This window comes from Mixophyes fleayi, chromosome 1 (genome assembly GCF_038048845.1).
Source record: "Mixophyes fleayi isolate aMixFle1 chromosome 1, aMixFle1.hap1, whole genome shotgun sequence".
Taxonomy (NCBI): Eukaryota; Metazoa; Chordata; class Amphibia; order Anura; family Limnodynastidae; genus Mixophyes; species Mixophyes fleayi.
Genome location: NC_134402.1, coordinates 325,418,001 through 325,445,488, shown reverse-complemented (window position 1 = coordinate 325,445,488; position 27,488 = coordinate 325,418,001). Strand labels below are relative to the sequence as shown.

At 38.8% G+C, this 27,488-nt stretch overlaps 1 protein-coding gene across 1 annotated transcript in view; it reads left to right on the top strand.

Annotated features, from left to right (window-relative positions):
• The window catches only part of LOC142159520 (sodium-dependent serotonin transporter-like), a 44,620-nt gene extending 23,026 nt beyond the window's left edge, over positions 1–21,594 (top strand). Inside the window, exons 4-13 of the mRNA XM_075214418.1 lie at positions 2,283–2,421; positions 3,479–3,613; positions 8,706–8,809; positions 10,137–10,264; positions 11,998–12,110; positions 12,863–12,994; positions 14,999–15,098; positions 16,533–16,633; positions 18,808–18,975; positions 20,465–21,594. Coding sequence (XP_075070519.1) covers positions 2,283–2,421; positions 3,479–3,613; positions 8,706–8,809; positions 10,137–10,264; positions 11,998–12,110; positions 12,863–12,994; positions 14,999–15,098; positions 16,533–16,633; positions 18,808–18,975; positions 20,465–20,545 — 1,201 coding nt within the window. The 3' untranslated portion in view covers positions 20,546–21,594. The remainder of the gene's footprint in view (positions 1–2,282; positions 2,422–3,478; positions 3,614–8,705; positions 8,810–10,136; positions 10,265–11,997; positions 12,111–12,862; positions 12,995–14,998; positions 15,099–16,532; positions 16,634–18,807; positions 18,976–20,464) is intronic.
• The last annotated feature ends 5,894 nt before the right edge of the window (positions 21,595–27,488 follow it).

Sequence of the window (27,488 nt, the reverse complement as noted above, 5' to 3'; positions counted from 1 at the left end):
TTGGTTGTATAGACCAAAATACTTGAAATCAACTTTCTAGCTATTAGCCCATCATGACTTTTCCATCCCAATCAGAACTGCAAAGCTAGACATATCAATTTACTTTTTGACAAAGACCTCAATGAGCGTGAAAGGCTGGTCGGTAAGTGTAAGATACTGGAAACAGTTTTTTACCTCCAGGCTGTTTACCATGATGATCATACCAGTATTACCACATTATGCTTCCCTCACTAATGGCACCTCCTACTGCTATGCACTGTTACACTTGAGGGCTCTGAGAATGTCCCGAAAAGTTGCTCCAGTTGGTGCTACCCTCCTGGAGGTGCAGAATCTAACGGAGAGGGAGGTGTTCACCAGTGACTGCCGCAAGGGGGTATGGGCTTAGCGGCTCCCTAACCACAGGTCGTGGTCCTCACAGAAGGTCACAAGCTAACCTGAAGAGAGAACCTAGTATGCAGGGACTGGAGATACAAGGGAGGTACAGTGGGGTGTGAGAGCCCTAGAATCTGGATGGCCGAGAGGTGAAATATTCTGCAACTGTGTTTGCAGTGGAAGTCCTGTGGAGCTGGGAAACCCCTAGAGTCAGGATGACCGAGAGGTGAGAGTTCTGCAACTGTGGCTGCTGTGGACGCCCTGTGGAGCTGGGAAGCCCCTAGAATCAGGATGACCGAGAGGTGAGATGTTTTGGAACTGTGGTTGCCGTGGAAGTCTTGTGGAGCTGGGAAGCCCCTAGAATCAGGATGACAGAGATCTGAGATGTTCTGCAACTTGTCTGTAGCGGAGTGAGCACCAGAGCGTCAAGCGCAGACTGATAGCGAAACAGGCTAGCAATGAGAAACTGGAGCCAAATCCTGGGAGTTACAGCTCAGTAGGAGAGACCTGAAGATCTGGCACCATTTGTCTGCAGAAGGTGCATTTTATAGTGGAACAGGCCGGCTGATTGGCCAGACAGTTTGAATGTTGAAGATTCTGGGATCTGCGCATGTGCAGAACCCAGCAAGATGGCGACTGCACAGGAGAGCCGCGGCGTCTGTTCCGAGAAATGCTGTCGGCGATGACCAGTGGCATCGTGAGCACCCGTCTGTGATAATCGAGTCTGAGTCGTGACATGCACATTATTCTCGAGAGAAAAGTACAAGCTAATAAAATAATATTTCCTTAATGCTTCCACTGGCACAAATTATGATATGTGAGGGATTCTTACATTTTTAAACTATATGGAGCTTGTTCTAGGCTTAGGAGTATGGCTTAAGCATTACATTACATAATTTTTAATCATGCATATTAAGGATTCAAATTGGAACACAAAATGTGCTTATCTTAGCATGATGTCCGGCTGCACTTATTTCCAGGTACTTGAACATCACAAATTTTGCTGTACACCTCTATGGAGTGCGAGGAAAAATCCATGTTAAATCACTGGCGCATTGCAGGGATTTGAATTCCCCCCCTATGTGTAATGAAAAGAGCATGCAAACGTTGCCTAGTTCCGCTCATATTCAAATACTACACATTTTTTAATATATGTTATGTAATTCTGCCATAAGCATTGATATGCGTATGCATTTGTTTGTTTTTGCGCAATTGCACTTTTTTTTACTACATGCAGTTATATTAAACACAACATATGTACATGGATTTCATTAATTATCCTTATTAGTCCTAAAACACAGCTGCCTCCTAACATTAATATTAACCCTTTCACTGCATAATCTACCTCCTTAACAATGGCCGCAGTGTTCCGAGAAATTAAATGGCACGATAGGTGGTCTGATATAGCTGTGTCGGGTGTGCAGGTGTATTGACACTCATCCAGTCCTATTGTGAGAGGTAATGCCGTTTTGGTCATCACTATCTTCCGGCACTACACCTGCCCTGTAGTGTACGTGTGGACTTGAAAAAGTATATTCCCTTTTTAAAGCCAGGGGTATCCCGAAATATGCGTTCTGGGAACCCAGTTACTGTACGAAACTGTTTGCATGTAAGTATGGATAGGTTTCACCTAGCACTGTATTTCTCTAGTGCTTTTAAACAGATTTCATTGTATTGTACAGGATGTATGAACAAAAAGAAGCCAGTACCCAGTACCCTGTACAGATATACTCTATGCTGCTGTTCCTACTCCATTATGTGTAGTAAGTGCCCAATCTAAATGCTACCATTACCTAATTATTATTTTTTTAATAATACCTGGATATACCCCAGATAGAGTGCAGTGGTTTGTCATGTCATGCTTGCAAGACTCTGAACTCATCTCTGTATATGTGTTCCCTTTATTACAGGCGGAATGTACTGGGTATAAATGAGGCAGATGGCTTGGATCATGTTGGAGGGATGAGGTGGCAGCTTCTTGTCTGTCTCTTTCTTATCTTTACTATAGTTTACTTCAGTTTGTGGAAAGGAGTGAAAACATCTGGAAAGGTAAGGACACAGGAGCATGTGTCCTAAGCGCAAGGCTAAGGACATAGCGCCACCTTGCCCAGTTATACATTTTGTTACTGCCCCTCCCTTATTCTCACAACACTCCTGGTCCTAGCCACCATTACTTCTCTGTTGTATAAAAGTAGAATAATAATATATAGTTGAGATGTGGCCCGGTGAATCCTGGGGTAGATGGTGTGTATGGCAGCCAAGAGATTTCACACAAGACCAAAGGTTTCGTGCAACTGGCCTCAGCCAGTTTTATTCAGTATGAAAACAAGAGAAAACTCCAAAATAAACACCTTGCCAACCAGCTCTAACTAAACATAGGTCACTACTAACTAACAAACTAAGACAAAACAAAAGAGGTTTCAGCATAGTTACTTACAGGCAGATATCAGGCTTTCTCTCACAGAGACTCTGCAGCCCCTGTCCCCAGGCAGTGAGAGACTGACTGAGCTGAACTGAAGACTTTTACCAGCACCACTCAGGTGCAACTCTTGATTACCAGCAGAATCGCAGGTAACTAGGAAGACCCAGTTAATGGTCCTAGTGGATGGAGCCCACCCTCTCTCTCCATCCAATACCCCAGGACCAATTACTGGCTTTTCAACAGGCCTATAGCCCTTCTGCAGCTCACAGACAGTAATAAGAGAGAGAGGGGACCTCAGGACTGACTTTATTAGATGTTTTATTTTTGTATGTTTGAAGGTTTTTTATCAAGAAATGTGGGCTGCAATTTTGCAGCTTTGTAAATTATATTTATTTTCTGTAAATTCCTATAGATTTTTAGATTTTGTTTTTTATAAATAAAAATGTAGCTACACAATCATAGTAGAGACTTTTAGGACATTATATACAATTAGTAGATACAGAAGCTAGATACAAACTGTGACATGGAATCTATGATCGGTAGCCAGTGACCTACCAGCTGGGAACTGAAAAGATGTCTTGATGTTTGTGTCATAGAAAAAACTACTATGAAGAGTGTGAACCAAAGAGAAATGGTCCTGTAAAATGTCAGTTCTCCAGTCACACCCAGGGCTTTGCCTTCCAGGTGGTTTGGGTGACAGCGACTCTTCCCTATGTGGTCCTCTTCATACTCCTGATTCGAGGTGCTACACTGCCTGGGGCATGGAGAGGAATCCTGTTCTACCTGAGACCCAACTGGGAGAAGCTGACAGACACTGCGGTAAGTAACATGATTAAAAACAGCATTTTACTAATACATGCCCTTTAGCTTACATACTTCATGGACAAGCTGTTTATCCGAGTACCATATTAATCTCTAATAATTGTGGCTACAACTTTTTCCTATCTAAAAACCTGCATATCCAAGGAACAAAAAATAATTAATCCAACTAACAACTTTTTTTTATATTCACTATATGGGCAAAAGTATTCGGACGCTTTACCATTACAATAACAGGGACTGTAATGACATTGTATTCAAATACATATACTTTAATATACTTTAATACTTTTGCGGCGATAACAGCTTTCACTCTTCTTGGAAGGGTTTCCACAAGATGTTGGAGTGTTTCTGTGTGAATTTGTGCTCATTCATTCTGTAGAGCATTTATGAGGTCAGGCAATGATGTTGGATGAGAAGGCCTGGTTTGCAATCTGCACTCCAGTTCATCCCAAAGGTGTTCAATGGGATTGAGGTCAGGGCTCTGTGCAGGCCAGTCAAGTTCTTCCACACCAAACTCATCAAATCATGTCTTTGTAGTCCTTGCTTTGTACACTGTAGCACAGTCATGTTGGAATAGAAAATGGCCTTCCCCAAACTGTTGCCACAAATTTGGAAGCATAGCATTGTCTAAAATGACTTGATATGCTGAAGTCTTAAGAATGTCCTTCACTGGAGATAAGGGGCCCAGCCCAAACCCTGAAAAACGGCTCCATACCATTATCCCTCCTCCACCAAACTTCACAGTTGGCATAATGCAGCCAGGCAGGTAACATTCTCCTGCCGTCCGCCAAACCCAGACTCGCACATCTGACTGCCAAACAGAGAACTGTGATTCATCAGTCCACAGAACACGTTTTCACTGCTCCACAGTCCAGTGTCGGTGTGCTTTACACCACTCCATCTGATGCTTTGCATTGGTCTTGGTGATGTGAGGCTAGCATGCAGCTGCTTGGCCATGAAAACCCATTCCATTAAGCTGCCGCTGCACAATTTTTGTGCTTACATTAATGCCAGGGGAAGTTTGGAACCCTTCAGCTATAGAGTCAGCAGAGCATTGGTGACTTTCACGCACCATGCGCCTTAGCAGTCATTAACCCCGCTGTGATTTTACGTGGTCTTCCACTTCGTGGCTGAGTTGCTTTTGTTCCTAAACGCTTCCACTTTCTAATAATATTACTTATAGTTGACCGTGGAATATCCAGCAGAGATGAAATTTCACAAACCGTCTTATTGCAAAGGTGGCATCCTATCACCGTATCACACTTGAAGTCACTGAGCTCTTCATAAGGACACATTTTGTATCACAAAGGTTTGCAAATGGAGACTGCATGACTAGGTGCTTCATTTTATACACCTCTGGCAATGGGTCTGATTGAAACACCTCAATTCAATAATTAACAGTTGTGGCCAAATACTTTTGTCCATATAGTGTATATATATCCGTCCCCTAACCTAGACACAGAGGGTCTGATTCAGAATGGAGTGCAAGCCTAAATGAAACTTGTGATTGAAAAATTTGCATGTAAATGTATACATAAGTATGTCACAATCAGAGTTGAAGATGAAGTAGGAACATCTTTCCAACATGTGTGCAAAAAAAATAAAAAATAAAAAATACTTTTTTGATACAACACATTCTGCAAATCTTAATCGCCAAGCGACAACTAAAGTCTCAATAAGCGTCTGCAAATCATTCACAAACTTCTAATTTTTCTAAATGGGGTGTTCGTCGTCATCATCATCATCTGCTACTTACACCTGCCCCTGACCACCAGCAAATGAAATCTCTTTTTCAGGTGTATCTGCGACTTTGTTCCAGTCTGAGTCTGTAAGGAATTGCTTGAACACATCCTTACTGTCCGCTGCAGACTCAGTAGGCGTCCTTCTTACTCTGGATCAGCTCCCAGATGGGCATGTTTGGGAACATTGACGTTCCCCATATACTCACCCCTGCCTCAGGCTTTAATAGTTCGTTCTCTAGAACTAAACACCCTAGATAACTTTGAATGTGATCTGTGCATAATAATAATAAATAAATATATATATATATATATATATATATATATATATATATATATCTATCGACAGTAATATATAACATAGTGCAAATCAGGTTGTACACAGTAAATTGTATTATTATTTGAAATCCAATTTTAACACTTAATTTATTTTTACTGCACTTTGGGGTCTATTAACTATTCAGCAGCAATAACCATCATTGTGTATCGCTGTAAATTATATAATGCAGTACCTCTGCTATTTACTATGCAGGGGCCACTCTTGAAGACCCCCCAATTCAAATTATTAAGTAATTTCACCCTTCACTGCCAGCCTAACACTGCCAACGAATTCTGGATGAATACGCATAGTGATCTTATCTGGCAGAACATAGGAACATAGTAAGGTAATGCCATTCTGACATGGCGCTAGTTTATAGCGAAAAGCAATGCATTGTCCATGTTATCTGGGAATTTGCTAATTAGTTCAAAGACCCTGAACTGACCAATATCTGACAAATTGGAACTGAAGACAAATCTTTTTACATATTTCCATTTGTAACCTATGAGCTCTGCATTTTATAGCATACATGTAGAAAGGTATAGAGTAAATACACTGTGGACATGAGGTATTATATGCACGCATTTAGGCTTTGTGCATTCCCGATTTCATCAAGACATGGATCTTAAGATACATGTGCTTTTCAAATTGGGCACAGGTCTGCTGTGCTCTATTACACAAGATGCTGCAGGATGTGTCCAATTCTTATTGGGTTTACAAATTTGCAAAAGAACGCACAGGAAAAATAACTGAATTAAAGTCACCTGTTATTTTTTTCTTTTCTTTCCTCCCATGAAATATATTTACTAGAATGTTGTTAATGTCTACTGAGCATAAAATAAATTTTTACAGCTGCATTTGATTGCAAACACATGTTATAGCATGCATGCGAGACTGTCATCACTCCTGATCAGGACTTAGGCTAGCCCTGTAGCTGGAGCAAGAGATATGGCAGAAAAACAGGTAACTCGAGGATAGCCAGAGCTGGATTTAGATGTGGCTGTGTGCGCTTGAGTTTGGCACGCCCTTCTTGTATAATGACAACGGCAAAACGCCCCTTCCCCACCCTGTTTATACCCCGAAACTGTAGACTGTAGTAAGTGTCCTTTGTGTTTGAAGACGGAGCTCTGGGCATGTGCAAATTGATTTTGCGTACGATACGCCCAAAATCACCAGATACATGCCTTGGTGAATCAGGCTGAGATGTTTTACTTCCCTGCAGCTTGATGAGACAGAATAAATGGAAAAGCTCTTGAGAGCCACATCTGTTGTGCCCTATCTCGGTCTAGGTACTGGCAGCTGGTTTTAACATCACAGACATGCTTATATTTGCAGACCAGAGTAGATCAGAGATTTGAATAGCAAATATCACATTGTTTTCTATCTTCCATGTAGAGAAAGAGACAGAACAAGCCCTTGGAAATGTAAATGTTTCATTCAATTACACATCTCATTTTCTCCAATATTGTATTAATGCTTTCTACTCTCTTTTGTACAGCAATGTTTATAATAGACTTCCTGTCTGTAATTACAGACCAGGGATCTCTTCAAAATTTGAAATTCAATCAGCTTTATACTTTCAAATTATAATGCTAGGTAATATCCAGCTAGGGTCTAAATCTCAGATAATTAGACCAATGTTGCAATACAGCTGAACAAACAATAGTAGTAATAAACTTCAATTTTAAATGATTATTATCTATGTTCATTTAGTTTTACAAAAACTCTGATTATTATGATGATTATTATCATTATTATTAATAATAATAATTTCCATTAACATGTTTGGTTTCTAACTTTCTATAGCTTATAAAATTACTTTGAGTTAGGGACTTGTTAATGCAATGTAGGCAAAACTAATATAATAATGGACTGGATGTTGTGGGAGTGTAGTGGTAAGAAGCTGGTAGACAAATGTTGTGTTGTCCAGGCTGGTTAGTGTAATAGTGTGTTGACGGGCACAGCTGAAATAAAAATGTGCTATAGGCACAGGGGGGCATAATAGTGTACTAGGGTCTATATTCAGGTAAAATAGATGCATTATGTTATGATCATTTGTGTCAATTTACCAAGCAGTGAAAAGATTAACATTTTGGGGCTTGGATTATTATCTCTACAAAAGATAAAGTGGTCTGTGGCTGGCTTTAAGCATGGCAGTAGTCTCCTTTCTTTCTGCACCTGTAACTGACGCAGACTTGAGCGGCAACCCAGATCTCTAACACCTTCCTCGTCTTCTGGACTTTAACTAACGAGCCCATCCCTTATCTCCATCATACCAGGGATATTATCACAGCAGCCCCCATGCAGTATTGGCCTCCCAGTTATTGGCTCACAGCCTGAGCCTTCCACTATCAGACACATGCCTGACTTGTGTTTGTTACTAAAAGAACTTGGTATTATCAGCTACAACCTGAGGCTGATCTCACAGCATAAGTTTCTCAGCATGTCAAAAATGAAGTCAATGTTATATAGCTCCTGCTCAAACAAATCTGCCCCCTCCTCAGAAGTGCCAGTATGGGCCATTAATCACTATGAAAGTGGCACATATAATGTGCTGAGCTGGGATAACGATTACTCCTTAGTTGTGGGTGGAAACACTGACGGTACCCCTCCAGGACATTCTCCCCCATTCTCCCAGCTCTTCACACAATAACTTCTTGGATGTAGCACCAAGCATCAGCAGTCCATTATCCTAGCAATCATTGACACTAATGCTATATTTGGGAATGTGGCTTGGTGTGAGAGGGATCATTTGCTGATGCGTGGACTTATCGCCATGCATGCGCATTATACACAATACTTGGTACCAGAAAGACAGAGCTTCCGCTGTTGGAGGAAAATCTTTGCGCTGTCCTGGGGAGGTAAGTTTTTTTAAATTGCGGCAAAGGTATATTTTTACCTAGTAAATTTAGAAATTGCATTCTCTATATTGGTTCAGCCTAAACAATTGGCAACCTCCACAGTCTGTAGTTAATGAAACAATGTCCACACTCTGCTAGAGAATACTGTAGTGTGTGCTCTCATTTTCCAGGTGTGGGTGGATGCTGCAACCCAGATATTTTTCTCTCTGGGGCCGGGATTTGGAGTTCTCCTAGCACTGGCAAGTTACAATCCATTCACCAACAATTGTTACAGGTAGGACACTAGAAAACAGCCTCACAATACATAAATGTTTTGGGTCACATCTGTGGGTCTATAGAAGTCAGACAACCAATAATCTGCAAAGTACTAGGAAATACAATGTGGAAATACCCTCTGAAAATGTAGATAAATAAAAATCTGTATGCCGATAAGTAGACGTGTTCAATACCTTGTAGAAAGATAAACAAGATATCTCACTTAAAAAAAAAATCACAGTTAGCAGCTCAGAGATTCTGTAATCTTCAAAAATAATATAGAGCAAATTGTGGGCCTCTACTGCGCATGTGCAGTCTGCTACAGGCACCCACTGGGTATGTGCAGCCTGCTACAGGAACCCACTGGGTATGTGCAGTCTGCTACAGGCACCCACTGGGTATGTGCAGTCTGTACAGGCACCCACTGGGTATGCGCAGTCTGCTACAGGCACCCACTGGGTATGTGCAGTCTGCTACAGGCACCCACTGGGTATGTGCAGTCTGTACAGGCACCCACTGGGTATGTGCAGTCTGCTACAGGCACCCACTGGGTATGTGCAGTCTGCTACAGGCACCCACTGGGTATGTGCAGTCTGCTACAGGCACCCACTGGGTATGTGGCGGATCAGACGAAGCCTCCGCTCTGCTCTTTTTGAACTAGAACTTTGGAGCTAGAACTTTAGCTTTAAGTGTTACTGTAGAAACAAACAGCATTTTTTAGCTAGAACACAACACAAAATTACCCAGGCCAGATACAAATATGTATCACTTCACGTTCAGAGCACATCATATTTTAAGAGAGCATAATATAATATACTGTTTAGTCTATACTCCATGGCAAATACGAACTTGGCATAAAAGATAAATGCTCATGTATTACATTTTGTGTTTGTTTCAACTACACTTTACAATAATTTTATGATTTCATTGTAATATACATTTATAGCTACATGTACAATACATACCTGCCATCCTTACACATTTCTATTTGAAAATATTTGTCTGCTATTATATTTAGATTTGCTTTTCTAAATCACCTTAGCTCATGTAGTTCACAGACTTGCATACTGGCTTATTTTGCAACTCTTCAATCACCTAAATTTGGCAAAAAAATAATTTTCTTACATTCTACTAACATGGGGAATACTTTCCAGAGAAAATACAATTCAATGTATTCATCTTTGTACCAGCAGTACAGCTGTACTGCTGATAAATGGAACACTGATTGACAAGGAGTGAGAAATTATATTGCCTATAAAATATTTGCATTGTGACACTAGGCTGTAATTATATTCATTTTACTGTGTCAGCAACCCAAACCTTGTGTCTATTTGTATGCTTTTCAGAGATGCTATTATCACCAGTGTGGTGAACTGTTTGACCAGCTTCCTGTCTGGTTTTGTGATTTTCACAGTATTGGGTTATATGGCTGAAATGCGCGATGTTGAAGTGGAAGATGTTGCAAAGGACAAAGGTGGGCATAATTATCTCTGCGTATATATTTGGTTCCTGCATTCATGTTAAATTGTTCTAATAAAAAAGATATCTGTACTGGTAATCTTTCTATCTATGATTGCTACAGGAGTCATGATGATACTTGTGCATAAAATACAGTACCTTTGGTGCAGTTTAAAATATACCCGACACTCCTCACTTCTGGACCCCATAGCTGCTGCACCCAGTGAAACTGCAGTATTTCTGACATGAAAAATAGTTTAATCCTAAAAAAATAAAAACAATAATATATTTATAATAAAAGTATATAACGTTACTAATCATGCACTTATATTGATCAGTGTAATATTTCTTTAAATCTTTTTTTTTTTTAAATGATTAAACTTGGATAATCATATTTCTTAAAAGCTTTTCAATTAGAATGATTTTGTGTGCCACACATAATAATTGTAAGAACTTAATATCTTAGTAACTTATGCTAAAAACAGCCATATGCTCAGTCGTAAGAATCTGAAGATCCGTGCAGGTTAGTATCGGTAGTATATGTACCTGGTTTGCAGGCACACGTTACAGACACTTACATCCTATTTGCCCCAATATGTTATCAATTTATTTAATGTGCAAGAAATGCATTTGCTATTCGGCATCAATAAAACGTAAAAATCTCTCTAAAATACCTAAAACAATTCCCTGTCTCGTGTAAAAAATTATTTGCTTAAATACATGCACAATAAAATATAATATATGTCCAAGCGACAAAGAAACACTAATCAGTGTCAGCGTTGCAGTTGCAACAATCCGTTCACCAGCAGTTCACTAGTGCCGGAAATGGTCATCATCATCATCATCTGTTATCTACACCTGCCTCTGACCATCTGCAAATAATACGGCTATATTCAATACGGCTATATTCAATACGGTATATTCAATTTAGCCTGCACATCGCGGCTACCTTGCGCACCCCATAGGGTTGTGAAGGGAAATTTGTGATGTTTCAGTACTGTATTGCCGTGATGTGCTGGCTTAATTGAATATGCCCCATATAGTCTACTTTTTTCTGGTCTCATAAGTTGTATAGATTTTGTCGAGTTTGACCTATTTATTGTGATGTAAATGCAATTCACCGAATGTACTAAAGGCAAATCTCCACGGAAATCTCTTTTTAAAACCCTTAAAAAGTTAAATCGCCATACATCTCACAATCACAGAAATCAACAGAAATCATCTATTAAAAAGCAATTCACAAACTTGCCATGGAGATCTTCAAAAATAATCTCACTATTTTCATTCAAGATTGCCTGAAAACCAGACAGAGGAGTGAGATTTCCTATTCATTTCAATGGACAATGCATTTCAATGGGCACAGAAAGCTCATAAATATACATTGTCAGTTGAAATGAATGGAAAATGTTCTGTGAAGTAAATTAATATTTTAAGTTAAAAAGCAGTTGAATACTATTGTGGAAGTAGAATTCTCATCATGCTTTGTCAGCCAAAGAACAGAGGAACAGTTCCAAAATAGTATTTATTTGCCTTTTTGTAAGCTCAATTGTTTTCAATAGATGGGAGAGTTTGGGGAATGAATTAGAAATGTATTGATGGTGATTTTAACTTTTGAACAAAAAAGACCTTTGATAAATCTCCCCCTCAGTCATTTCTGCAGTCAGAGGATTCCTAAAACTTAGGTATTACAGTTTATGACACTTGGCTAGACAAATAGTTTACTATACATTGTATTGTTTTTTTTCATAGGACCCAGTCTGCTATTTATCACTTACCCAGAAGCCATTGCTAACATGGTTGGCTCAACATTCTTTGCCATTATATTTTTTCTGATGATAATCACACTTGGTTTGGACAGTACAGTAAGTCAACTCAAATCCTGTTAAAAGTACTGTTTACTCCTGTTTTAAAATATTTAAGAGCTGTGGAAACACTTGTAATATAAAACAGTCAAACTAATTTTGAAAAAAACAGACTTTAGCTTGACATAATATTGAGAATCATAATATCGGGCCTGATTCATTAAGGATCTTAACTTAAGAAACTTCTTATTTCAGTCTCCTGGACAAAACCATGTTACAATGCAAGGGGTGCAAATTAGTATTCTGTTTTGCACATAAGTTAAATACTGCCTGTTTTTTCATGTAGCACACAAATATCAACTTTATATTTCAGTGTACAAATAAGCTATCAAGTATTTGTGTGCTACATGAAAAAACAGTCAGTATTTAACTTATGTGCAAAACAGAATACTGATTTGCACCCCTTGCATTGTAACATGGTTTTGTCCAGGAGACTGAAATAAGAAGTTTCTTAAGTTAAGATCCTTAATGAATCAGACCCATCATACTCAATTTTTTTACCTGTTATTTTAAAATAATGTATTTCTTCTTTTAGCAGGGACATTTTGATAGCAAACAAATTATAGAATTTTTAAGTCTGCACTTTCTAATTGATTTATTGTAACCCCACAGGTTATTATTGTATAAATCCAAAGTATGACTGTGAATAATTAAGACTGATCTAACAACATCATCATCAGTATCTAGCTAGGTATGTGTATGTACAACGTCTTTAGCTTTATTGATGTATTTGTTGTCTCCATATGACTTAGTTTGGAGGTCTTGAAGCCGTCATCACCGCCATCATGGATGAATACCCACACATTCTGGGTAAGAAGAGAGAGCTGTTTGTCCTAGGATTGGTGATAATCTGTTTTACTGGTTCACTTAGTACTTTAACTCAGGTAAGGCAAAATATTGCAAATTTCCTGTATGCTTTTGAATTAATGGATAAATTGAATAGAATTAATGCACATGCTAATCTAGGCCAGCAAGGGTCTGAAGCAATCATGACAAAAAATGCTAGGAGGAAAACTTTGTTTATGGAGAAAAATCCTGCACTTTAACAATCAGATAGTAGAAATAAAGTCATAGGGCTAAATTTACTAAGCTGCGGGTTTGAAAAAGTGGGGATGTTGCCTATAGCAACCAATCAGATTCTAGCTGTCTTTTTGTAGAAGGTACTAAATAAATAAAAGCTAGAATCTGATTGGTTGCTATAGGCAACATCCCCACTTTTTCAAACCCGCAGCTTAGTAAATCTAGCCCATAGTCCTTCTATAATGTGATCTGCCAAATAAGTATATCTTATAAAGGTAGGCAACAAAATAATACAGATACTTTTCACAAAACTAAATTAGAATTCAAATGTGAAATAAATAGTCAAAACAGCACAGAGATATGTAGTAAAGACATAAAATAAATAACCATGCAAATAAATATGTCCCTTCAAAATGTTGATAGAAGTCTAATCAGGAAAATCTACACTACAAATAATGTAACAACACAAAGTGAACTCACAGTGAAGGAATTAGCAAAGTACAGATAGATGACGAAAATGGATTTGGCCACCACATACCGCCAATACAGCCTGTATGGATCATGACATTTAGTATCCATATGTCTGGAATTGTGCAGGAGGGATGCAGCATCATTATTCCACAAGAATGTTTCTTATGCCAGGTTGATGGTGGTGGAATGTCCGGTCTCGGGCATCATTCCAGAATATCCCATAAATGCTCAATTGGGTCCAGACCTGCTGAGGTCATGACATATGGATATGTGTCGTGCTCTAAATCATTAGCTATTTGGGATGGGGGTTGGACTTAATCACTACACATTTTAGTCTAATTACAAGTCTAACCGTGTAGGCTTTGTAGGGTGTGAACAGTATGCTTGACCGGTGTAATACAAGTCTAACTTTGTAGGGTGTGAACAGTATGCTTAACCGGTGTAATACAAGTCTTACTTTGTAGAGTGTGGAGAGTATGTTTGACCAGTATAATACAAGTGTAAATTTTTAGAGCGTGGAGAGTATGCTTGACCTGTGTAATAGAAGTCTAACTTTGTAGAGTGTGGAGAATATGCTTGACCAGTGTAATAGAAGTCTAACTTTGTAGAGTGTGGAGAGTATGTTTAACCGCTATAATACAAGTGTAACTTTTTAGAGCGTGGAGAGTATGCTTGACCAGTGTTATACAAGTCAAACTTTGTAGAGTTTGGAGAGTATGCTTGACCGGTATAATAGAAGTCTAACTTTGTAGGGTGTGGAGAGTATGCTTGACCAATCTAATACAAGTCTAACTTTGTAGAATGTGGAGAGTATGTTTAACTGATGTAATACAAGTCTAACTTTGTAGAGTGTGGAGAGTACATTATGTATATAATTTCAGTTAGTATAGTCCTTTTGGTTTTTTTCAATACTCAAAATTAAACTGTTTTACTAGTGGATGGATAATGATATCTACATATTTTGCTGTACTTTTTATATTAAAAAAACAGTTCAGAAGTAAAAGTTTATTTTTATAGTATTAAGACTGGTTTAGTGCCGTAGCGTCAGAAACAGAAATAAGTAGGGATAATTATGACAGGCAGTGTATGCAAATCTATGTGCAAATGCCAAGTATATTCATATTGAACACATTGGTCCTAGTTGTGCATATATGAAATAATACACAATAGAATTTCGTGACTAGTTAAGTTTTCAACATTGTCATTTTCAGATCTTAAAGGAAGCAGTGTTGTAAATCCTCTATATACAGATAATCCCCTGTTATTTTGCTAGAAAATTCTATTCTAAACAGGAAGTCCCCCCAAAAAATATTGTACCCGCATAAGTGTAATCTATATGTATTAATGTAAATGTTATATAAAAATGTGCTCCATCATTTTATATCTTATTTTATCAGGGAGGAGCATATGTTGTAAAACTTTTGGAGGAATTTGGGGCTGGATGTTCTATCATCGCAGTTGTGTTTTTAGAGGCAATTGCTGTGTCTTGGTTTTATGGTAAGACTAGAGAGAGCTACTTAATTGAATGTCATTTTTATGCACTAAATATGTTCCAGCTCAATCAGGTTTACTTGCAAAGAAACAAATTTCTTTCACTTAGCTATTGATATAAAGTTTACCTCCATAATTGTTCTTTCATACATGTGGTCACAGACACCTGGCTGGAGATTGTGGGCATTAGGGAAGGCACAGGGAATATTCATCTTCTAATGCAACATACACACATAAAAGAAATTACCAACTCATAATGCTATAATCATCAATAAAAATATGTTTGAAAAAAAACAACATCACTTTCAGTTTGCATTTACACCTGAAGATGAATCACGCCCACAATATCTATTTTCTAAAGTGAACCATACTTGCCGACTTTCTTCAGCTCCCTTCCGGGAGCCAGCCAGTGGAGGGGGACAGGACGGCCAAAATCGCACCCTGTGATAGCATGACGCCATTTGACAGTGGGGGGGCGGGGCCAAATGCCCCGATACACCGGGAATCGCGGCGTTTGGGATCTAATTCTGCCCACTTCACTAGGAAGTGGGGTACTACCTAGTGAAATGGGCAGAATTCGGGAGATTGCCACACTCGCCCGGGAGTCTGGGAGACTCTCGCAAAATGCGGCAGTCTCCCGGACATTCCGGGAGAGTTGGCAAGTATGAAGTCAACCAATATTAAAGATAACAGCAGACAGCATGAACCTCAGAAACAGTTAGTAGCACAGAGTTTACCACACTTTTGCCAGTACCTGGCTAGCCATTGGGGTTTATTAATGAATGTTATTAGTCACTTACTGGTAGTGTGTCTTACTGAATGCCTTATCTATTACAGTACACAAAACAATTTCAAACTGCATGTGAAAACCATAATAAACACTATGCAATTGCACATGTATTGGATATTCGGTTTATATGTACTGAATACATTTACATGCAGTACAGAGCTTTTCCCATTCAATTCAATAGCCATTCATTCCTACAGGGTTTCTTGCTTATGTGCAACATTTAGCAAAAACAAATTAACAATGCTGTGGTGCTCCATTCATAGCAATGGCCTATTCCTTTAATTCAACGACCTGTTCATTTGTTCTACATTTAGTGCACAACCCCAGTGTAAATGAAAACAATTAGAATGAATCGGCCATTAAATTTGTTTATTATACTCTTATTTAACACTTACATGAAACATATCCCACACTTTTTATCTTTACCTCTAAGAGTTGTGTAATACTACATTCAGGGTTGCACAAGCAGTGGAATGTCCATGCTAAAGTAATGTTCATTTAATGAGGGGTTTAGTAAAAGGAACATAGGTAGAAATCATTTGCAGTGTGAGTTGCACTGTCCATCATGAATGATGATCATCTTATTAGCAACATAAATATTGCCAATTTGTATACATTGAATGAACATGATAAAGTTGTCTTATTCCCAGGAATACAAAGGTTCTGTAATGATGTGAAGTCCATGCTAGGCTTTTCTCCTGGGATATACTGGAGAGTTTGTTGGGTAGCAATCAGCCCAGCATTTTTAGCAGTAAGTATAATATTTCTGAAATGTCATCATTGTATTATTATATCTGCTGTAAGCATTCTCTACAGAGAATTCTCTACTGAGTCACGTCATTGCAACATAATTAGTCATGGATGCATCTCCAAATATGCCTTTTAGGAGGTGTATTTCTTGTAGGTCCTGGAGGGCTGGTGCAATGATGATGATGATGTCTATCAGGAACAAAATCTAGGTGCTGGTTGTGTATTCATCCCTGCAGTAGTTAAATCATTAACACCAGAGCTATATAATGTGCTGGCTGTCAATTCACATTACTTAATTAACATTTCCATTTGGACTACTGCAGAAAAGAAGATTACCATATAATTTTTAAAGGGAAAACAATAGGTGTGTGTTACAGCTAACGGCACTGACATGCACTCCTAGAATAGATGGTAGAGGTCTTCACTTATAGCAGTCGCCTTTCCTGTAGAACTTGTCATGCTCGCAGCTACTTCGATGCCCCAGGTCTTAACTCATGCTTAGTAGGAGCTTATGCACAGATACCGTAGCGCAGAAGGTAGGAGGAGTAACAAGAATATAGGAGACAAATCCAGGAACAGTCCAAAGGTCGTGGCAGGTGGCAAAGATCAGGGCAGGTAGCGTTCTAGGAGAATCCAATAGACAGGCCGAGGTCAGGGGCAATCAGCAAAGAAGCAGGATCCGAAACAAGCCGAGGTCACAATTCTGACAGAGTATCCACAGGAAAACCTGGAGGTGGTCAGCAAGTGGTGCATAGAGGCTATAACAGCCAGGGAGGCTAAGCCCTCCCTGCCTTAAATAGTAAGGGTAGCCAATTCAGAATTCAGGGTATCAGCCCTATTAATTAGCCACAGAGGCTATATAATTATTATTGTGCCCTGTGCACGCTCCTGGCTGTCAAACTGTCCAGGGTGTGGATAGGTGTATGGTACACAAACAGAGCTTGTGGGACTCTTGTGCTGCACCACCTGGTTGTGGATGACCCTAAGAAAATTTAAAGTACCAATGAACCTAAAAGTAGCCTTGCTGGAAGACAAAAGGATTTACGCAACCAATTGTATATTAGCTAAGAGCATGTTATTATCTATTCCTTGAAACATGGAAGAGCTGTAATTGGAACTAAATTTACTCTTTTTGTTACTCAAGGACAGCTGTTTTGTGGCTCAAATGCCAGTATAAGCCTCCAAAATAACAATGTACTTAATTTTCTGACAATATGCAGCCAAGTTTTTCCATTAAGGACCATGAGTACAGGCATGCTGTTTACATTAAGGATCAATGATCCTTACTTCATGTTCAGTTTACACTCCACTTAGTAGAATAACTAAACTAGAAGTTCAAAAAGGTATATGGGAACACTAAATAGCCACATGGTTAAATTGAGTACAGTGCAGAAGTTTGCAAAGTTATAGTTTACTCTGAAAGGTCATAAGGAATGCTTATAGACACCAAGAATTCACCACACAGAACTCCTCCCATAAAAACCTGTTGGGTCAGATGCCTAGTGAAAAGCTAATATCAGATTGAGATAAGAAGTACTTTAGTTAGAGAAGAATTTGTAAAGTGCTTGTGGTAAACATAGTAATTTAGAACACACATGAACAGGGTGAACAATAATACACATAGTTCAAACATAAGCATAAATCATACAGCTTATTTTAAACATTATTCTATAGATAGACACAGTGGTGGACTGGTTACATACAGTGGGCTGGTTATATATGGTGGTATGTCATTATGTCATACTGTCACTTCTCCTAGTGCCATATTCCATTGCCTTACATTTTCCATACCGCCTTTCCTAAATTTCCACTTTAACCACTGTATAGAAATATGTTTATAATGTATATAAGTAATTTAATTCTAAATTTGTATTACATACTTATAAATATCATTGGGTAGGCTACAAGGACTTCTTGTTGGCTTGGCTAATCTGCTGCCATATGTCCATTGTATATTGTCATTTACAATAACAGACCAATTTAATTTGTCCAATTAAGTATTAACTTTTCTCTAGTTTTTATTTCCAAAAGGCTAAATCAATCTATTTTATTTAAAGACTACTCTCATTGTATTTAATAAATGCCACTACGATTACAAATTAATTAGAAAATGAAGCACTGACTAATATTGACGTATCTTGTTACCATATAACCTGGCTATCTTTCTCGTTCTAGTTTATCATAGTGAGCTCATTTATGGATCAACCACCTTTGATGCTATTTGACTACCGGTATCCGGAATGGACCATCTCAGTTGGGTATCTCATTGGAGCATCATCCTTCATCTGGATTCCTGTATACATGGTTTACAAACTTGTATGGACTCCAGGATCCCTTAAACAGGTAAATATTTCTAATGTAAAGGGTTTTTTATTTTAACATGTCCCTGCTACCATGAGTGTACATTACTTGGGTCCAGAGGCGGAACTAGTGAGCCATGGGCCCTGATGCAGGGAAACGGGGAGGAGGGAACCGGGCCCACAGCTCGCTAGTTCCCCGTGCAGCGGGCCCCATTCTCTGCATGGGTCCCGGTGCACCGCACCTCTTGCACTAATGGTAGTTCCGCCACTGCTTGGGTCAATGGTCCACCAATATTACCTATACATGGAATTGATGATGTTTTTGATACTCTATATAGAATGCATCATTTTATTTTTATTTTTTTAACATTTTATCTGTGTTTTTTTCTTTACATCCAAAAGGAATGGACTTATTGGCCAATCTAATAGTTAAAGTGAAAATATATTTACACCCTTAAATTATGGTTTTTTTTAACACAAAGCCAAGTAGACAAATTCATATTTATGGTTTTAGTTAGGAAAAATATATCCAATTTAAGATATACAATAAAAAGGAATACTTTGTAGAATATATGATGCTCTACCTAACTCATTCAATTCATGGTAGTTGAAGTACTCTTTGGGGCTTATTTAGTATCTTGGTGCAAAGCGCAATGGTTTGCTGTGACCAGTGGTGATTCGTTGCTCTCTGCTGCCTGAGAAGTGAAATTAAGCCCTACCCACCCGCCTTCCAGGATCACAGCCTTAAAATTATTGCTTCAAAATACAAAATTTATAATGGCAGCAAGTACAGTATAGTTATAGTATATAATACAGAGCCTATTCTGTTTGCTAGAATACAGTACACAGTCCATTATGAAGGCAATACATAATATCATGTTAAATAATGGCCAGTAGTTATGCCCAGTATTACTTATTTGACAAGAAGCAATAATAAGCACAGCCTTTGTAATGCCCGGTGGTAGCAATCATTCCGATGACTACAAAGCAGACAGCCGTTATAGCGACAGTAAAATGACCATCACTACAATATCGACATGTAGCAAATACAGACTTACTCAAAAAGTGAAAGGCAACATTTCCGACATCCGTGGTATAAACGCTGACAAGGGAAAATGCTGTCAGTGTGATTGTCGGCATTTAAAACGGCGGCAGTCACATTGCCGGCATTAAGGGGGCAATGCGAGGAGCTGTCGGTTCTATAATATATAACACTTACTTAAAAACATTAAAAAAAAGTGTGGGGGTGCTTACTATGAAAACTATTAACCTTGGCAACGCTAGGTTGGCTGCAGTGTCACAACATTATCTCAAATATTTCTGGTTCTACTGAGACTTTTTCATATACAGTATATTGTGAATATTATTAGTATCTCATTTATATATACCAACTTGTAATTTAAATTTAGTGATCCTTTAAGACATAAATGAGGCTGCATTAGGTGGTAATTTCAGAACAGATAATATAATGGTATAATTGTTTGGGTGACTGCAGTATGGTTTTAGCCCACTCTCATTCTTTTATTCCACAGAGACTGGCAGTTTGTGTCCGACCTGAAAATGCTGTGAGGGATCAGCAGTCCAACTCCTTGTGCATGGCGATGACCCCCTAGTTACTCTCCTCCGGACCCAGTGGGTTGCAGTCTACGCTGAAGAGTAACAGGGTATCAGCCGATGGTACTTTAAGATGGTCTTCGCTCCTCTCTAAGGGGTTTTGCTAACTTCAGTACTACTCAGATGTTGCTGCTGGAGTTACAACAGGATGAAAGCACACAGTCATGTAATATTATACGCTTGTTAACAATTAAATGATGCATTCAGTCAAAATTGTCACTAAGAGATGTATTATACAGTGTGTCCGTTGTGTGTCTGCTTACAATACGGAGAATGTGAATAGAGGGTATAGTTTTTAAATACTTTTTATGACTTTTTTTTTTTAAAAAACTTTCAGCTAATGCAAATACTTTTATTTCATTAAGTATATAATCTTATAAATCCATTAACTAGCATTAAATGTACAGTCTCACAATCATCAAAAGTTCAAAGCTTATGACCATATTTTATTTATTATTTTTTTAAATGATGTATAAATTCTGTAGACCTGCTAATACAATTATATTGAAAAGAATCATCTAACTGAAAAACAGAAATTATAAGTCATATAATTTACCTGATGCTTTTCCCCATAATTTGCTTTATATGAAATATTGGAAAAAAGAAGTGTTACGTCTGGTGGAGAGGTTTAAGAGGAAATATAATTTTTTTACTTTTTTTTCTAAATGTACATTGTCTGGTTGCTGGAATTAAATCATTATTATTTGTAGAGGATTTAGATATGTGCAGCTCTGCTTCTTGTTAACTCATTATATAATGGTGGGTAGTTAAAAACAGTATTGGAAGCATAGATAGTTCCAAGAGGTGCAAGAGGTTCAAATGGAAGGATGAAACAGCAATTTGAATTGGATTTTCTTATCACTACAGTATCTATAACACAGCCCAAAAAGTCCCAGGGGTATATTTACTAAACTGCGGGTTTAAATAAAGTGGAGATGTTGCCTATAGCAACCAATCAGATTCCGGTTCTTATTTATTTAGCACATTCCACAAAATGACAGCTAGAATATAATTGGTTGCTACAGGCAACATCTCCAATTTTTCCAACCCGCAGAGAGAGCTTCTGCGCATGAGCGGGCGCATGTGCAGCAGCTCCATATCGGCAGCGCTGTGCTATACAGCAGCCTCGGTGCTGTCAAAGAAGCGTCCCGGCGGTGCTGTATACAATACAGCACCGCCGTGGACACTTCTTTGACAGCACCGCAGCTGCTGTATAGTACAGTGCCGTATGTAGGGGCACTTCGTTAACGGAGGGGAGGGGTTTCTGGAGACCCAGAACCCCCCCCCCCTCCCTATGTGCGCCCCTGAGTTTAATAAATATACCCCCCAGTGTCTTTATGTGGCTTGGCAATTAGTGTGAATTCTGCATTAACAAATTTTGCAAATACCAATTTATTTTTAAAAGAACTGTACGTAGCATTTAAGAAAAATCAGAATCAACTTGAGGTATTCTTGCAAATAGCTATTATTAACTTCTTTGTATGTTTGTGTACTTTTTTTAGCAATCAAAACATTACCTTTAACAATTAAGGCTAAAGTTCGTGTCCTTACTCCATAACTGCACACAGTAATTTTTAAGAGCAAGATGATCGCTGCTAGTTTCCTTGTGAAAAGAAAAATAACTTGTCCTATCCTGTGCAGCTATAGAATGCTTAGATCTTCAGGACAATCCTGTATCATCCTCTGCAGAAAAAGGTGTTTATTGTTATATAAAACTAGATAGATACAGATATATATATATATTGTGAAACAATGGTGAAACAAAAATCATTCTTGCCCCATTAGAGACTATTTAGGAAATGAATCAGGGATAGTTGCTGAGTACTCCATCAATGAATATCTAATGAAGGTGGTCAGTGACAGACTTTATAAAATATAATTGGTTAGTTCTACTATCCCATTAAAACTAATGACAATTCTCAGTTTTAGTGGGAGGAGAAGTTCCCGTTAGACTAATGTGTAGCTTCTTGAGATCATAGATAGAAGAGCCTAGCACAGAAAATAAGTATAAATCAAATGCACTGTGATTTGCTGTGTACAGTAGCAAATATGAAGTATTCACCAAATATTCTGTGACTCCATAATGACATTTCTCACTAAGATTTCTAGATTATTTCAAACAAAGTTGATATCAGACAGGATCGTCAGTGATGTACTGACAGTGTTAAAGTTGAGCTGAAGCACCTGGTACTTGGCTTGTCAGGTCCTTAATCTGGCACCGAGCATCAAATCAATAGCACTGTATCTGTTGACTTTAAATAATTAGCAATCATTTAGAGTGTTATTTTATTGTTTTACCCTAAATAAGTCTTTCAATCACTAAAACACAAATTATTGTATTGAATCCAATCAAAATAAACAAAACAAAAATGTTCTGTGTGGGTATCTCTCAATTTGACTGTTTAGCCTCCACCTCCTCTGCTAGTCACCTGGACTGCTAAGCTTAACGTTCCTTTAGTGCTTATTGTTTCTCACTACCCCCTCCCTCTAGAATGTAAGCTCTCACAGGGAGGATCCTCTTTCCAATGTCTCGCGTGCGTCCAGTCTGTCTTCCCTGTTTGTCCCTGTCATCTATGATGCTGAATTGTTCCTGTATGTCATGCGATTTATTCTGTTCATTGCATCCATACATGTATTATTCTGTTCTGTACCCATGTACTTGTTATGTCTACTGTTTTCATGTATGTCATATTTGTACTTCTATGTCAGACGCTATGGAATTTGTGTCACCATAGAAATAAAGAATGATAATAACAATATAGAAGTGTTTAATATGATGACATGAACTGGGTAAAACTGATATAGTTGTAATAATACAAATAGTTTGTAGCAGTGCTTAACAAAGAGCTAACAGTATGCATCTTACATATTAATTCTGAGAGACTTATGAAGTTATGAAACAAAAGTCCTTTATATAACTAAAATGTATTTTATTAACGTGTATAGTGGAAGCCAAAAATGCAGAGAGCGTTTCAATCATTGCAGTTGAACTCCTGTGTTGGGCAGCACGGTGGCTAAGTGGTTAGCACTTCTGCCTCACAGCGCTGGGGTCATGAGTTCAATTCCTGACCATGACCTTATCTGTGTGGAGTTTGTATGTTCTCCCTGTGTTTGCGTGGGTTTCCTCCAGGTGCTCCGGTTTTCTCCCACACTCCAAAAACATACTAAATTATGGCTGCTATCAAAATTGACCCTAGTCTCTCTTTCTCTCTGTGTGTGTATGTTAGGGAATTTAGACTGTAAGCTCCAATAGGGCAGGGACTGATGTGAGTGAGTTCTCTGTACAGTGCTGCGGAATCAGTTGCACTATATAAATAACATGGTGATGATGATGATGTGTTGCTATGCTGGTAGGCACTAATTTCCCTGATGTGCATTTTGTGTACTAGCACTTAAGTGTTATAATCACTAAAAATACACGGCCCCCACCTCACCTCTATTTATACTACTACCCTTGGAAAACTAATAAGCTCACTTAGATTTCAGTATTTCAATGCACACCACCCAAATGTATCTAACCTCTCCAGATCTTTCACTATCTGTGTTGGCCTGTGTTTCTAAATACAATTCTGCTATTTCACATTTCAGAATTTTAAACTTTCAAAACGGAGTTATTAACTTTTCCACAAGCCAACGTAAGCTACTTTTCTGACATCAATATTTCTGTTGACACAAGCCTGTCAAGCAGTGCCGTAACTAGACGTTTTAGTGCCCTGGGCGAGACAGGGCACCGGCGCCCCCCATTGAAGTGGGAGTGACATTTGACAAGTGGGTGTGGCTAACCTAATGTGGAGGTGTGGCTAGCACTTTACTGAGAGAATTCTGTTACACATCTTTGCAAATGCATGATATATATATCTATATACATATAGCCATCTCTCTCGCTCATTATATATATATATATATATATATATATATATATATATATATATATATATATATATATATATATGACTTTCTGACTATTATACTATATATAAAAGAAAATGGAGAATACCAGCGCTCTCCGTATGTATCTATGAAGGCTGACAAAACTGTGGGGAGATTGAGAGGAAAGACCTAATCCTCTAAGTGAATAGAAATTATAACAAAATATACTCCCCGGCATTCAAAAGAATGAATGCTAGGTAAAGAGGGATAAGGCTAAACAGATTTATATCTAATGAGTGAATGAGAGATCGATGAAACAAAATATTACAAGGGACTAAATACCAATATAATATATAAATAAACACATACCCTATGATAAAAAAAATATATAAAATATATGTCTGCAGACAAATATACAAAATAACATTTGAAAAGATGTAAAAATTATGAAAAAACACAGTCCAGAAAATAGTACCTCAATTGAATAATATGTCCGGGAATGATTTATTCATGCTGACATGGAGACTGGAAACTTTTTCACCAATATCCATTAGGACTTTTGACGGAGGGGTGCGCATGCGCAACAATCTGGAAGCGGCTGTAAGTGAAGGAGCATGCAGGAGAGTACAGAGCCGGCTGGCGCCTCTCCAGTGAAGTTACACCAGCAGCAAATTGGAACCACCTTTGGACCGCTGAATCAGGTAATGTCCCATTGGAACGCATATGCGTTCCACGTGCAGGAAGTTCAGCATTTGGAACGTAAGTTTGCGTTCCAAATGCCGAACTTCCTGCCAGTGGAACGCATATGCGTTCCAATGGTTCTGATGCCGATGTGGGGGAAGCTGGCTGAAAGTTCAAGTAGGGCGATGTGTACAGTATTGAACCAGGGCACAGAGACAGGTAGCGAGCGGCTGCTGCGCCCCCTTGGGCTTGCGCCCTGGGCGACGGCACCGCCCGCACCTGCCTAGTTACGGCACTGCTGTCAAGCTTGACGCCTAGCTGTCTTCCATGATTCAGAACTGTCCTTTGTTCCCTACATCCAATCTCCCTCCAAATCTTATTATACTCATGTAAACCATCTCCAGAAAATGCACATATCTCACACGATAATCTTCCATCTTCTCAATCAACTTCCTCTAACTAGACTTTCATTGCTACAATCCATTTTTGAATGCAATGCTTAGACTAATTTTGCTCACCAAACATTCTTAAACTGCTCTTTGCACTGTCAGTCCTTACACTGGGTGCTTGTACTTTACATAATACAATACAAAGGCATTAAAAAACTGCACCAATGTATAACCCTTCACTTGTCTCTAAATATCTCAAGTTAATCCCTTTGCTCTGCCCAAGATCTCCGCTACATTTTAAACATAAAAGCAAAATCTACATCTGTAAACCTAGGAGTCATTTTTGTGGCTTTAAATATTAATTTTATCCATATTATGCTCTATTGCATTTTGTGTTTAATCCTGACTTCACTCTTTATAATACATATTGAACACAAAATGCCAGTAATGATATAATTAGTGAAAAATAACAGAATACAATAAAAATGTATGCATACATTATATTTATAGCATACAGACTATATGATTGAAACCATGTACAGTAGCTTGAAAAATATTTCAGCCCTCAACACACATTTCACATTAAGCTGCTGCATAGATCACTAAAATTAAAAATAAAAATTATTATTACATCTAAAAAGTATTCATATCCCATTGTAACTACAAGCTTACAATTTGCACAGGTGAAATAACAGGCACACTGCCCAGATCAGGCTGCCCCCTAACCTTAGTTATCAGACAAAAAGGACCGACAGTCTTGGGGGTAAATGTATCATACCCCGGTTTTGTCAACTCCCGCATAGAAATAATAGGGCTGGCAGTTTTGGTCTTCTAAATCTGCAGTCACATTGTACGGTGTTATATGTCAGGCGCCGTCCCGCAATCTCTCCGGTACAGTCACCTATGCATTCTCTCAGCGCGTCTGGTTGCTAGGCACTTCCGCCCGCCCGGCTACAGCATACACACGCGTCCCGTTGCTAGGCAACAGGACGCTATTACCTCTCCGGCGCTAGTTATGACAGCTCTAATGTGCTGTGCCCCATTGGCCACCAATCTATTTAAAGCACTTCCTGGCTCCTCACCTGTGCCAGAGTATCAGGTCTTTACCTGCCTCCAGCATTCCCAGTGTTCCAGTATCTTTTGCCTGTTTCTGATATCTTCCTGCCTGCCTGTGACCCTTGTGACCTGGACCGTTTTGACTATCCCTTTTGGATCTCCCTATTGTAATGCGCTTCCAGAACGTTACTGACCCGGCTTGTCTCACCTTCCCTCCGGATACTCCTTGTGTACCTTCATTGCCAGCACAGTTACCGACCCGGCTTGTCTGACAACTCTTCTCTCGTGCTTCGCTATCTGACTCGTGGAAGGACCGCGACCTGCGTGTCGCCTGCGGCGGAGTCCATTCTTTCTTGCAGGCAGACGTGTAATTTTAAAAATGTGACATTCTTGGGTACATGCTGTGCTGTCCCTGCTGGTGAAGGCGGATCCAAACCCAAAACACGCAAGGGCGTTTTTGCCTATACCAAAGCCAAAAAACTAAGTTAATCCATATCCAAACCAAAACCAGAACACAGGTGTCAGTGAACATCTCTAGTATGTATGGTACAAACCAAACGCTGCCCACAATCCAAATAACACCTGGAATTTTGGAGTTAGCATCATTTTATGGAGATATTTTTCAGCGGAAGGGACGGCAATCTTATTAGGATCAATGAGAAAATGAAGGATGCACATTAATAACAAATCCTGCATACTGCAAGAACACTGGGGTGGCTTAATATGAATAAAATATATGTCATCAAGTGGCCCAGTCAGACATGACCTTAATCTCATTGAAAATATGTGCTAAGTCATCAAACTTGTTGTCCAGCTACGTTCTTCAACTTACCTGTCCCAACTTCAGCCATTTTATAAGTAGGAATGGACAAATATTGCTCCATTGTTGCCCAAAGGCTTATACAAAACAAAAAGAGAGTTGTTGTCCGCGCTTTCCTTAACACTG